A 15,793-nucleotide genomic window follows, 5' to 3' on the forward strand; every position below is an offset into this window, starting at 1 on the left:
AGATAGGACACTCAAAATCTGGACTAAATATTTGTACTTTATTTGACCAGCTCAATATGTTGTAAAGTCTGTTCAGCTGTGTTTATACTTTTGTCACAGTGATGGTATTTCCACAATTTTAGAGACTCAATTTTAATAAACAGCAAAAATATAACAAGATATATTTAAAACATCAAAAAGTAACACATAGTTTTTACTGAGGGCAAAGGCCAGAGGCTTTACAACCCAGAAAATAAACTGAGAACTGACGTGAGCGGTATTCAAACAAACCTTTATGTTGTGTTAAATATGTATGCACTTGCTGCACCACTTCTGATCCCCCTTTCACCCTATTCCTCCTGTTTATAATCTGATAATTGGATAAATAAGCTAAGTACAGTGCCAGGGTCATGTTTGATTCGCTGACCTCTGTTTTGTCAGCTAATTGAATGATTGTGTGTGCCTGCCATCAGCCCCCTGCCACCACTACTGTTCACGCAGATGTGCTACTGCACTATTATTACAGAAGAGAAACTACAGCAGCCTTCCAATACAATGCAAAGTGAGCTCCTACACAAAATACACAGTTGTACTGGTATAATAAAGATATAGATGACTGATACAGAGACTTATATATTAACCATTCTATTTGAATACAATCTACATATATTTCTGCACTCATGTATAAAACTATGTGCTATTTTCCATACACTAACGTCTGTACAGTATCTTCACTTCTATTATCCTATAAACAAATGTCACAACATGTCATTAGTCGTACCAGAGTTTTATCAGAGATGCAGCGTCGTACACTGTGTTGATCTTTTGGAGTCCTCACTGCCTATTCACATCGCATTTAATACATTTGACAGACTATGCACAAAATTATTGCAGCTTAACCATAGCAGCTGGTCAGCTATTGTTTGCTCTGAGGGGATTATTCAACATTATTTGCAAAGTCAGCAGTTAGATATAATTTGTAATTAGCAAATTGAAAAAGTCTAAATCTTCCTGTACATACTTTGCTTTTGGAAAATGGGTGACGCATGGGAAAATGTAATGAGTATAATACATAAACAAGGAGTAAATCAATAATGTGCAATAATGAGCAAACATGCATATATGTCCAACATCTATGTGTAGTACGGTGGCGGCTTTCAGAGAGGGGAAGCTCATTGTCGGCTTACAAAAAAAATAAAAGTTAAGTTATTTAAACATAAATTTGGCCCTCTGTTCCCTTTTCAAGAAAATGGTCAGTGACCTTATCGTACCAACTAAACAAGAAAACGTTGAAATTATGTTAAATTGAAACAAGGAAGTACAAGGAGTGTGTTTTATTTACAGTGCAAGAAATGAACGAGTAATTTCTTAGTGGTTTCTCTCTCGATTTCACAGCAGAATGTGCGGCGGTATTAAACTGAACTCTGTCAAGTGAAGGAGTAGATCTCAAAAAAGCTGTCAATCAAACGGGATTCAGCCTTTCGACTTATCCTCCAATCAGCACGTGGAAGCCTGGCGTCCAGCCCAGCCAAGCTCCGCCCACAGCTCCATTCACCCCCAGAGACGCCGAGCATCCGGGGGTGGGACAACATCGTGGCATCTATCCAATTACCGTCCAGTTTTGAGGCAATGAAAAAAACTGTTCCACCCAGTCCCACTGAAGTGCATGGACACTAAGTGTAGAGGCAAATGCACTGAGCAGAGATCGTATGAGAAAACAGCGCAACGGGAATGTATGAGAAATGAACAACATCGAGTCTGTTGATTTGTGATAAAGGTGATTCTGAACGAACTCGTCTTTGAGATGAATGTGTTCTAACACATTTGTAGTCAATGACATGTCAACACAACCGTACATATTTAACCATTTAATTTTTGTAATTTTAGGGGAAACCGAGCTTCCCTTGCAGTCTATGAGAAATCACCTCTGGTGTAGGACAGTAAATACTATATAAATGTTTTTTTCTGGTAGCAGGACTGTCATTTGGTTCTTAGTTAAATATTAACTAATTGGTGTCATGACATTTTTAATGCATCTTAAAAGTCTCTTCAATCAGCCTTTATCAGGTTTGTAGATTAAGACCAGGTGTTTCTGTGCAACTGGGGGAATGAAAAATTAAAACAGCCGGTGATATGATAATGTAGAGGAGCATTCCGATGAATAACAGTTTAAACAGCATTTGCATGGCAATGACTGTGTTTACAAGGAGAGCACTTAGATCCTGTCTTTGTGTAGTTTTGATGAGCCATAAATTAATAAATTAAGCATTCAGTTTGATTCCTGGAAACAATTCAGTTACCTCAGAAACTCCAGCCAACACAGAGGAAGTCGTGACTGTTTAAAAAGAGTAACAACACAAGGCCCACGCAGCAGACCACACACCACTGCAGAATTACATATTTGGACCGGGAATGCCTTCCAAGTGTGTTGTAACTGTGAACTGTCCTTCCTGAAGAATGCTTAGTAGGAGAGGCTGCATGAATCTGTACATCAAAAGGGAATAGCCTTTACAGCATAGCAGATCAATTACAATTGATTATTGCACCTTACTGTTAAATTATCCAGATTTCTTAACCACTTCTGTTTGTACTTCGAATTTATTATGTATAGTGTGTTTGGTCTTGTGTTGTATTTTTAATTCTTGTATTGTATTTTTTACTATGTCAAATGCTGTTGCTGCACTGCAATGTTCCAGATTGGCATCAACAAAGTCTGTCTGTCTGTCTGTCTGTCTGTCTGTCTACCCATTATAACTCCCCTCTGTCTGATGTCTCTGGTCATAGATCCATTTGCACTTAAATGTCATTTTGCACCTTCCCATTTGGAACATTTCAACTTGTTTTGCTCCTCACAGTTCTGTTTCAGCACATTACAGTTATTACCCAGATTCTACCCAGATCTTTTTATCCTTCTAATTTATAATTTACAGTGTTTGCTCTTGTATTGTATTTGTTTTTTACTCATGTTTGTTGTGGTATCTATCTATCTATCTATCCATCTATCCATCTATCCATCTATCTATCTATCTATCTATCTATCTATCTATCTATCTATCTATCTATCTATCTATCTATCTATCTATCTATCTATCTATCTATCCATCCATCCATCCATCCATCCATCCATCCATCCATCCATCCATCCATCCACAAAAGTACAGTCATGCAGTTAGTGGCTAGAATCACTACATTAGTAGACTGAATAGCAAGCTAGGTTCAATTCAGGTTAATGGAGGCAGGGTACACAAAGTGGATGTCTGTGTTAAATGTAAGACTCAGGTTTTATTCACAAAATGGGTAAAGTGTTGTAATTGACCACTTTCACAATCACAACAGAACAAGCGTGTCCGTCTGCTACCACCTAAACACTCAGCTCGGTTCAAACACATCACAATGTTGCGTCTATCTGATGTGATACCATTCTTGCAGATCATGGTGAGGGAGGCCTACCTGTGACATGCAGCTTATCCCCATCGACCTCACACTTGAGGTAAACACGTCCCCTCCTTTCAGTGTGATCGGTTCCGCACAGGCTGGGTACGTTCATGACGCACTGCTTGTGGACGTTCATGTCACAGGCTGGAGGGAGAATGAGATGTAATTAGGAATGGAGAGAAACAGGGGGAAAATGTGCACTTTTAACTAATAAAAATGAGTTGGAGTTCTTACTTTCCACTACCTCCAAATAGTTTAGAATGAGGTGATGATGAACACTTTAAAACCATTAATAAACTGTTGTAACACAATAAAGACAAAGGACAAAACAAACCTGCTGCTTGTCAAATACTGAGCTCACATTGATCTCATTGCTTTGTCTACTCTAGTTTTGCCTGTTATAAATGGTAGTAGAAGGTTTTTGATTGATAAAAGGAAAAAGATAAGCTGAGCAACAGGCAAGATCTGAGATTTAACAGAACAAATACAGAAAAGAGCACAGCAGGAAATTGATCTTGCAAAATAATGGGCACAAATCAGGGTAGGAAAATCGTTGTAATATCTTTAGAAATGTTTATGAATGACGTCTACAGGATTTACAATCGAATTAAAAACCTGTATGTGAATCCTTTACAAGGATAAGCTACAGTGCCCTGCAAAAGTATGCATCCCTGTTGAACCTTTGCAGATTATGTCATATTACAACCACAAATATAAGTGTATTTGGATTGTATGTGATAGACCAACACAAAGTAGTGCATAATTGTGAAGTGGAAAAAAACACGATACATGGTAAATACAAATAAAAATCTGAAACGTGTGGCCTGTATGTGTATCTGCCCCCAACTTTGCACATCTAGAAACTGAAATTTTGACTATTCTTCTTTGCAAAATAGCTCTAGTTCAGTCAGATTACTTAGAGAGTATCTGTAAATAGCAATTTTCAAGTCCTGTCCAGATTTTCCATAGTATTTAGGGTCTGGACTTTGACTGGGCCATTCTATCCAATGACAATAATTCATGCTTTGGTCTAAATCACTCCATTGTAGCTCTGGCTGTATGTTTAGGGTCACTGTCCTCCTGGAAGGTGAACAGGCACCCCATTCCCAAGTCTTTTACAGCCTTTAACTGGATTGCCCTGTATTTAGTTTCATCCATCTTCCCATCAACTCTGACCATCTTCTCTGTCCCTGCTAAAGAAAAGCATCCCCACAGCATGATGCATTTAACACCATTTTCAAGGAAGGTGAATACTTTTGCACAGTTACATTTTTGTTGCACTTTTTCAAGGCACTGTATATTTGAAACTGTACCTTAAAGAGGAACTGGCACACAGATGATATGATATTAGAGATATAACGATATGAAAATTTCATATCAGGTTATTGCGACCAAAATGATCACAGTTATCATTCTTATTGCAGTATTGTTTAAATGTGCTCAAAATGTTCAAAAAGTACTTATACACACACTGAAATAATTTAACCAAGTTTTGTTTTGAAAAAACACAAAATAACATGCACAACGTACTTTCTGTTGGCAGAAACATTAAAATATTAACAGGTAAACATCAAACATACAAATGTGCATTAAAGATGGCACCTTATGGCCAAAAGAGGGAACTGCACTCTGTGCAAATTGTAGATAAGAACCAAGAATACTTTTCTTTACATTCAGTGCTGAAGAGTAGACCTAGTCTTACAGATTCAAGATCTGGTACAGAAAGAATACTTTCACTGTTCCATGTACCTTATCTAGAAATCAAATGTGCTTATAAAAGCAACACTTCCATTTGTGTGCAAAGTGTTTGAAGTGTGTGAAGACTTTTTTTTCTGCATTTTCTGCAGACAGGTCATCTTCAGTTAGTTTCCCCTCAGCATCCTTTAAAAAGCCAAAATACGTCCAGACTTCTGACTTTGTCCTTTCAGTGCAGGGAAAAATCTCTGGAGCACTGTCTGTGCACGTTGCCTTCCATCATGTTTTCAGAGGCCAAACATTGCAAACCATGCAGGTGCGCCTGGAGTGCTGCTGCTTCTCCAGGAAATGAGCAGTATCACCATGAGTTTTTTAAAGAGATGTAATTAAACATGGTTTTAATGATAATTAGAATTTGAAATGCTCATACTTACTATCAGAATGTTTACCACGGTTTATCATTATACCGGTAATTGTTACATCCCTATATGCTATCTTATTAATTTCCATAAAAGTGTACTTCAGTTTATATATTATTATGTAAAATGTTTGGGTCTAAAAATTTTCACTCTTTTTTTCAAACAGAAGGGATTATGATGAAATACATAAAGCTGCTTTAAAAACATTTTCTAAGCTACATATTTCAAATTCATTATATGTATCATGCATGTGTGGCAAAATATTAAAGGATTGAAGTGCAGTGTTACAGAAGAGATAACAGGGTCACGACCCAGATTTAGTCTCATGATGTCATGCCTAAACTGTAGAACACAGCATGAGTGTCGGCCGGACGAGCTGCTCTGTCATAGATTGAGAACAGTGAGCAGTCATTTCATCATTATGTCACCAGACCAGTAGGTGACAAAAATACAAATGCTGCAGCTTGAGGAAAAAGTCATCTCTATCTAGTTTTAAAGACTTCTGTGCCTCACCAGCATTTAGAAAAAATGTAGAGAAAATGTACTGTTGTGTGTAAAGACATAATTATCTGCAAAAAAGGCAAAGCAGTTACATTTTCATTTATATGTACCCTGCAACAATTATCAAACACTAATGTGGGTCTAGTAAGTGACAGATCATGCATTTAAAAGCTAATGAAGTCATTCAGACTTACATAAACAGTAACGGAAGATGAAAAGGAAAAGAGTGAAGCAGGAATTTTATTAAAGACTTACGTCCACAGTCTAATGAAAGAGCAGGGAACATAGAACATGGTTGTGTGATTTTAGAGTCAATGAGAAGGGGGCAGTTATGTTCAGCTGCAGGCTTTCATTTGGAGAGTAATGTTAATAAAGTGGCTGTAATGTAAAACAAACTGTGTGTGGAGCCACTTAAAGCTAACACTTCATATTCCAGTGATTCCCATACTTATATATCATTGACCCACCAGCAGAGTAAGGGGTGAGTTTTTTTTTCCATTATCACTGTTTTAGCATCACTTAATAGTTATGAATTAACCCATAAAGACCAAGTGTTACTTTTATGGCAGTTCCCAGATAAATTTTTGTCTCTATTTAACTTTTCTTAAGTGATTTATCACCATTTATTATAACATTATCCTATGTGTTTTGCGTCTTTTTAGGAAAAATCTGGTATTTTCCTGTATTTAATCTACTGATCATGTAGATGTTCATAAAATGTCAGAGTAAATTCCAAGGTTATAATATCAAATCGGAAAAGAAACAGGAAAAAGTGACTTTTTCAACAAAATATATCATTAACTGAACATAAACCATGTGTCTCCATTCGCTGTCATTGATCCAACTCAATGTGCTTTACTGGTCAATCAATGATGTTGAAGATGACAGTGTTTCCACCTTCACTGCGGAGCCTCTGAATGTCTAAATGGGTCACATGTGATGACCATGAAAAGATTACAAACTGTATTTTACACCAATTATTTACATTTACACAAAATGTGTGGATCAAGACATGAAACTTTTTAGATCAGTAGATGCTTATGGTCACTGATGAATGTTTGGGTCTTTATGGGTTAAGGTAAAAATAGCTGCCACTCAATTTTAACTGATATGAAGAATACCTTTAGGTGCAATTGGATTAAACAAATACAGGCCTTATTAAGTAATTTACCTTTTAATGAGAGGCAACTAGTATAGATAAGAACAAAAGGGTTAATGACATAAAACACAGGTTCTCTGCCAGGCATGAACAGAGTATGTTTCTGCAAATAGTCAAAACCTTAACTCCTACACACCCAGGCATTTTACTTTTAAATTGTAGGGTTTTACATAAGGACTTACAATCACACTTCATGCCCTGGTGGATGAGGCCATAGAGCAGAGATCCACAGTGATCACAGAAGGTAGGGCTCCCATAGGTGTGGATCTTAAACTTATGCTTCGTTCTGGGATCCTGGAGGAAAAGACAGAATGTAGAAAGGCATGAAAATACTGACTGAAAAGGAAAAACAAGGCTGTACCAAGTGTAATAAATTAAATGTACAGCACAGTTCATTTAACACTACAATGCATTGATTTCAAATGTTTGGTATTTTCATGAGCATTTGCTGAAAAGATAAAATACTGGTAGCATTTCCTAGAGGAAAATATCTAATGATACTTGTTTTTTTAAGCAGTAGTAGAAAGAAAAGCTGAATATGAGCTCAGGCCACTGCAGGAAGGACTTAGCCTCCATACATGGACTTTCTCTACCAGGTGACCGACCAGTTAGAGCTGTATGATATTGGAAAAACTTGTGATATGCAATAAGGGTGTACAGCATTGCGATACCAATAATATTGCGATATTTCTCGTTCACTTAAAGAAATACCAATTTTATCTACTAAGAAAAGGGTTCCTTATCAATGTTAAAATGAGCCAATTGTTTGTATGTGGACTTATTTATAATTTACGACAAAATACTACTACTATCAGTTACACAATTCTGTCCAAGAACCTGGTGATGCTGCTATCATAGACCTTCAGACACAAACACAGTTAAATATTTCATCATTTTGTTCACATATAACAATGTGTAAATGACATGGATGTATTTCATTACAACAAAAGTGCCAGAATACCACCATGTAAGAGCTTTAATAAAACTATATTCCATTACTTGCCTGATTTGGTAAATACTGCATATAAAAATAAAATATTTAAATGTAAGTGTTCAGGCATTGCCTAAAGTTGTGCTCTGAAAATATTTCTATCTTTTCATCATTAATAACATGTAAACTTGCATTCAACCAGCAACAGAAGCATTACTTCAACTTTTTTGCCAGAAAAACTAGTATGCTAGAGTGGAAGAGAAAACCACTTTGGTACCCCATGGTGTGTAAAACAGAAAGTTAATGAAAAAATAAATATTTTATGATTACATGTCTTTGTGATATAAATATTGCACACTCTGTTATCGCGATAACTATATTTTTTTGATATATTGTGCAGCCCTACTACCAGGGCACCTCCATAATGGTATATAAATACAAATGAAATCATAGAATGAGGACAAAAGTTAATTTAAAAGATGCAAATGCACTAACTGTCAATCTTACCCATATTTATAGAAGCTGAATTAGAAGCCAATTGACTCCCTTGACCTTTGATTAAGCGATTGTCTAAAAGCTGGCAGACTATTGGTCTTGGCCAGATTTTTCAGAAGGGAGAGTGTTCTTCCATTACATAATGGAGCTCTAAGTAAAAGAGAGATACAGCTCAGCTCCTAACAGTATGTAACTCCATACATGAAGAGGTCTTAAGTCCATACTTGCTATTTCTGACCCATAACACATGCCAGAAGTGGCAAATGGAAATATTGAAAAGGCTGTCCTCATGTGTTACTGTCCTGTTGGTATTTCTGTAAATGAATTTGTGTTTATTTGTGTAAACAACCACCAAAACTACCAATGCCTTTCATTCATCATTACCCTCTTATTATAGCAGCTCATTGCTCCAGGCTTTCTACAAAAATATTACATTAGTCAAAGTGTGAAAAACATTAGGATTTAATGGGGGAGTGTAACACTGCACATGTTATTAGACCGGGTAGTAAAACAGCCATTGGTTGGAAGAGGCGAAAATCCCATATTTGTACAGATAATATAACATAATCATGTTGGCTTATGCTATTTGCTGCTTTCCTGGGTTTTTGTTTTCTTTCTTTTTTTGTTCTTCTTTCTTTCTTTGTCTTTTTTACTGCACTGCACCTGCTCCACATTGAGCCTACTTTAATGGTCTTCTATTAGAGATCTAATTTTACACTATACACTACAATCATTTTACAGTATAAGCTGCGGGACAAAAGCAGACAAAAGCACACATTAATATCATGACTCATTAACCAAATGAAATACAAAATGAAAACAGAATCTGATTTTGGATGATACTACTTAACAATAAATGTATTTTTAATGCACTGACTCAAACGGATGACATAGACTAATAAATACCAATACACTGAATACCGTGAATGACTCGAAAGGCATTATAATACATAGGCATTATTTATATCATTTACAACTATACTTGTATCGCAGCATTCACATTATGACTACACAAACAATGATCATATTGTTAGGGGTACAACAGTAGGACAGCCCTAATAAAACAACCCATCTATCATCCTTTTTTTGCATTTGTCACTGCTGCGTACAGATCTGGTATTTGCATGAGCAGCTTCCTTTCCCTCTTCCAAGTAAGTCCAGCTCTCATCTTTTTATCAGGTGCTAATCCACACTGACTGCCAGAATATGAAGAAATTTGGATACTCAAATGAGACAGTATTTAGCATAGAGAACAGCATTTATATATATGTGGATGCAAGGTGAACAAGAAAAGCACTCGGAGAGCGAAGACCTCCACCAACACAGATCTGCCCCCCCCACCATCACCACCAAAATTTAATCAGTTGTTCCTTGTGCCAGTATCAACATTTCCGGAAAATTTCATGAAAATCCATCCATAACTTTTTGAGTTATCTTGCTAACAAACAAACAAACAAACAAACAAACAAACAAAAACAAACACGCAAACACACAAAGCAAAGTCCTCACAGAGGTAATAAGCAGGGCTATAGCAACTCAAATCTACAGCTCACTAAGAAAATATAGTCCATGTAAGCGATGTTTTGGTGAATCAAACAGAATTGCAGTACATTTTTCTAGTTTTCAGTATGGCAGCAGTCAGTTCAGTTCTGCAGTAACATGGTAACACTACATTCAACTGAGTCTGTGTCCACTCCACATTTACCTATAAATAAAATAAAATAATATCAAACTAAACAAGGACCACTAGGTGTAAACTCGGCCTTAAGCAAATATTTGTGACTGTTAAATAAATACTGACATTTTTAAAATGATCTGCTGAACACGATGGATCAGTTACCACACTTTTGAATTCTTTTGTGTTCAGAAGAGTAATCTAACATGAGGCTAGAAGCTATTGTAAACATACGGCACAGTGTTTGCATACGGATTACATTACTGTGGCCGCACATCTGAGGGTGACTGGCGCTCTACGTATCCCTTTGAATCTAATGCCACTGTAACTCAGTAAGGTCCCTGTCACATGTACAGTACACATCCATTCATTCATTTGACACGCTCAGCTTATGAAGCATTTTCAGTTCGAGCAAAAACTTGAGGACTTTTCCAAACACCCATACAAAGTGCTTTTCTGGTGCATCTCCATTTGTGCTCTACTGTAAATCTCTTTTCATGTTTCAATTCCTGTAAGGGGATTTTCATGGAGAACATTATCCAGGCCAGTATAATTTTGCATTGCATCACTTTCAAAGAACACCTTGACACGCATTCAAAAAAAAAAAAAGGAAGAGTCAGGTTTTTCTCCTGGCTAAGAAATGTATTACCTCCCCCAAGAGGTTCATGTGTGTGTGTATGTCTGTCTATCGGCAGGGATTCATAGGGCTATGTAGATGTAAAACCCGGTCCAAGGATAGTCCAAGGCTGAACCCATTACATTTTGGTGCAGATCCATAAAAAGGGGAGTAACCTGGATTTATTTTATTGCTTTTTTTTTAACATTATAAGATATGATGTTTGAGTGAATTATATGATGGTGGGGGCCTGGTCAGAGTGCCCTTGTAGCTCTATCTGTGGAGATCTATCAGTGCTAAAAAAATATCCCATTTTTCAGTGGCTTGAGAAATACAGTGTCAAATGAATAAAAAAGCTTGACCGGTGGTAGACAAATCATCAGGAAGGTGAGCAACATGTCATCTATATCTCAGAGAGAACTGACAGTATCACACACAATGAGGTGCCACAGTGATCAATGCACACTGTTTGGCATTTCAGTCAGTCTGACACTGGCCTCTGGTCTAATGCAACAGAGACTCTTTCAGATTCCTCAGATCTCAGATTTGCTATTCCTCTGTCAATCATACCTGGAGAAGCTTTACTTCTTTATACTGTCACTAAAATATTCCGCCTGTGAGCTGTCTCCTGATGTAAGCGGTGAGTAAACCCCCGATATAAAAAAAGCTTTTTGTGATAACATTTCAGCTTGTATGGACATATTTAAATTCTTAATGTGACAATGTTTATTAGATTCTTTTATTTGCAGCTGCTATTGCAACAACATGTTATAACCACTTAATAGTAAAGAGCAGCATTACCCATGATTTATTGTACCTAAAATGTTATCATCTTACGATATGATAAGGCAAAAACTGTCACATGACTCAAATGCGGTGTATACTTGCAGCAACTTAACTACTTACTAACTATGATCAAAAAAGAACTTTCCTATTTTGTCAACATGTAATTTTCATACACAAGATGGGCCAGCAGTCAGTGTGTTAGTTAAGGACAGAGAAGACGAGAAGACGAGCAGAGACAGTAGAGAGAGGCTTTGGCAGCTGCACTTACTCATGTCCACCCACACACAGCTGATCCTGAAGGATTATCCTCTTGTCCCCCTCCCCTTTGCTTTGTTCCCTCCATCTATGGCATGAATGAATGATGTGGACTAAGAGCCACATTCAGCTGCAGATGGATCATGTATTTTTATCAACTGTCACATCAGCTTTTGATGAGTGAAACACAGCTTAAATGTTCCCAGATAATGGGGACATAATAATAAGCCTGCAGAACAAGGCTGATGGTGGTGTGTTTTCAGTAGAGTGTTCAGTTCCTTGAACTTTGACAGACACTGGACTGTTGTGTGCATGTACTTTATGAGCACTCTCTACACAGTACAAATTATGACACTATCATAGCGTATTGTCAAGTTGCTATTTAACAAAACACTAACATTCATCAACCAATTTTATTTCAGAAGTCATATTTAGATCAGTTTTTACCCATTCAACTAACTGTACACTTATCTAATCAACCAAAGTGAATTTCACTCATTCATTTTCTGAATCCTCTTCATCCTCACTTGGGTCACGGGGGTCGCTGGAGCCCATCCCACTTACTTATGGGTGAACGCGGGGTACACCCTGGACATGTCACCAGTTCATCACAGGGCTGACATATAGAGACAAATAACCTGTCATTCTCACATTCACACCTATGGGCAATTTAGATTAACCAATTAACCTATCAGTGCATGTCTTTGGATGATGGGAGGAAGCCGGAGTACCCAGAGAGAACCCACGCAGACACGGGGAGAACATGTAAACTCCACACAGAAAGGTCCCACCCCCATCAATTGGTGCTGGAATCGAACCCAGGACCTTCTTGCTGTGAGGCACAAGTGCTATCCACTGCACCATCATGTCGCCAAAGTTAATTCATGTCTAAATTCCAACCAGCCTAACAGCTACTATTTGCACTATCCACTACTTAAAGCAGTGTATGTTTTACATCACAATTTTTTTTTTTCAAATTTGTAAAACCCGAGTGATAGCCTAATTATCACTAATCCATTAGTCTTTCCATACTGATGCACCTGAATCACTTCCCTCACGGTGAACAACTTCAAAGATGACTTCATCATCGACACAGTCTGCTTATTTACATAAGAAGCTGAAACGTCACACAGGGCTTTTCAGAAATTCAGCAAGAAAACAAGCCAGGTCGCTACAACGTAAAATTACACAGTCCATCAGGGTTGTTTTAAAGAATGAGTATAGTTGGTGGGTGGAGGTAAAGGCAACATTTGGGTTCAGCACTCAAGAAGAGACAGCGAAATTGCTGCAAAATTTCTGAAAAGGTCCGAGTGACTTTTCAGTTTGTTATCTAAACAAGTAGACTGTGTTTATGATGGAATCATCTTCAAAGTACCTAAGACTAATGGGTTACTGGTAATTAGGCTATCACTTGGATTTTACAAATTAAAAAAAAAAAAAAATTGTGATGAAAGTCATATGCTGCTTTAAAGATTTACTGGGGCGAGCTGTAATATAGATAATGAAACCTTTAAATGAATGTACTTGACTTCACATCACTAAGCACCTGAGGTTGTCCATTAACACATCCTCTCAGCCTGCTATAGGACAGAAGGGTTTACCCCTGTGGCTTCTCTGCACTATTACAGCCTAATTGGATCCTAATGGGAAATTCAAGACAGACAGGGTGGCGTTGCTCTACAAGAGCAGCAAGGAAAGCAGAGTGCAACGCCAAAAGCCAAGATGAACTCAATCGAGGAGGCTGTAATGGCAAAACAAAGCCAATGGGTATTACAGGATGACTTGATGATGCAATAAGGTCGTCCTTGGGTTACTGGCAATATGAGAGACAACAGGGTTACCCAGATGTTACAGGCACAAACATGAAGCAATTTGGCTTCATGTTGCACAGTGAGTTGATTTATATAATATAATATTTTCTGTTTTCATGGCTGAACATTTGAAGAGGAAGTGCAGTTGCAGCAATGTATACACAGAATCATACACCCAAAGTTTCAAACTGCTATAAGGTAAAATGTCCTCTAGATTTTGGTATTCAGAGAAACAGACATTAAGACAAAGCAGTAAAGCACAAAAAAGACAAATTTGTAAACTATAATCATGTAAACTGCATCAGAGTGACAACACAAACAAAAGCCTATAATTTCATGGTGGCTGGAGACTAAACAGATATTTTCATTTAATCTTAGACAGTGATGATAGTAATGATGGATGATCACTATAGAGATGATCAGGAAAATGAGGACATAAACAGACATGTTTTCTTTGCATTTATAGTAACAGAGCAGTTTCCTTCACTAAAGGCTTTCCCACAAGATGCAAACTTTTACTCTGGTATGCCAAATATTTTGTGTTTGTTTTGTGAGACAAGACTGAATGCACTCATACAAAGGAGGCACGCTTTCATATATTCATGCAAAAGAGGCACTCTGAGAGGCCACACATCTATCAAGGCACTACAGTCAATCAAACATCCTATTATGCAATGTTAGAAAAAGTTACAAGTAAACAAAAAAATCTAGCATTCATTTTAGAATTTAATGGGTCTCTGCAGCCCATGTCCTACACTTTGTTTCATCAAAATTGTGCAACAGTTTCTGCTGTCATACAACCTATAATGAAACATAACCTTGGTACCGGAGGTAATTGTGGAGGTCTGCAAAAAATTAATATGTTACCAAATAAAATGATATAAAAAGAATTCTAAATTAAATTTATTTTGGCATTTGCTCTCTCATGCGCCCAGGTTGATCTGCATGTGAAGTCGCAGATCAAAAACAGACACAGGGTAGAGGGCTGATCAAAAGACTAAAGGCAACCAGGAGATAATGATGAAAACAGAAGCACAGGGGGTCAGCACAGTGATGTCAGCTAATTAGCCAGGCTCTCCAAGCCATTTTAATTAGGGAGCAGGACGCCAAGCAGCCGCTGTTAATGAACAACTTGGCAGGGTGAAGCTGAGCAGGGGCTTCCCAGCAGAGAGGGGGGAGAGGAGGGCAGAGGTGACAGATACAGGAGATGATTCAGGGTCACCCTCAAACCAGGGAAGTGTCAAACTCATTTTAGTTCATGGGGCCACATACACCCCAATATGAGCTCAAGTGGGCCAGAGCAGTAAAACAATAATAGTGAAAAAACACAGTTACATTATGAAAATGTAAAATAGCTTATTTTGGCACTGATCCAGCTGATGACATCATGTCTTCGTGTGTGCTGATGTCAATATACACATAGACAGCATACACAAATTCCATCCATTATAAGTAAATGGGGGGGGGGGTTAAAAATTTCAAAAAAAATTTTTAACTTTGACCTTCTTTTCCCAAAATGTAATCACATCTATTCTGGGTCACTGGCAATCTATAAACCCAATTTGGTATGAATTCAACCAATAGTTGAGTGTTAACAAACAAACGAACAAACCGAACCAAAAACAATAGCCTAATTGTCACTAATTCATTAGTTTTTCCGTGCTTACACACCTGAATCACTTCCCTAATAGTGAATAACTTCAAAGATGACTCCATCATAAACACAGTCCACTTATTTACGTAACAAACCTAAACATCACTCAGACCTTTTCAGAAATTTTGGCACGAAGTGCATTGTGGGAATGGGAATTCCATGCAGCAGCAATTTCGCTGTCTCTTTGTGAGTGTTGAACCCAAATGTCGCCTTTACCTTCATCCATCAACTAAACTCATTCTTTAAAACAACCCCAAAGGACTGTATAATTTTACATTGTAGTGATCTGGTTTGTTTTCTTGGTGAATCTGTGAGAAACTGTTTTTGTTTCCCACAATGCGCTTTGCGACAAAATTTCCAAAAAGGCCCGAGTGATGCTTCG

The 15,793-nt window shown here is 37.5% G+C and overlaps 1 protein-coding gene across 1 annotated transcript in view; it reads right to left on the reverse strand.

Annotated features, from left to right (window-relative positions):
- Positions 1 to 15,793, reverse strand: part of prkcaa (protein kinase C, alpha, a) — a 278,370-nt gene that overhangs the window by 144,894 nt on the left and 117,683 nt on the right. The window contains 2 exon segments of the mRNA XM_030136372.1: positions 3,430 to 3,558; positions 7,371 to 7,482. Coding sequence (XP_029992232.1) covers positions 3,430 to 3,558; positions 7,371 to 7,482 — 241 coding nt within the window.

Source organism: Sphaeramia orbicularis, chromosome 1 (genome assembly GCF_902148855.1).
Source record: "Sphaeramia orbicularis chromosome 1, fSphaOr1.1, whole genome shotgun sequence".
Classification (NCBI taxonomy): Eukaryota; Metazoa; Chordata; class Actinopteri; order Kurtiformes; family Apogonidae; genus Sphaeramia; species Sphaeramia orbicularis.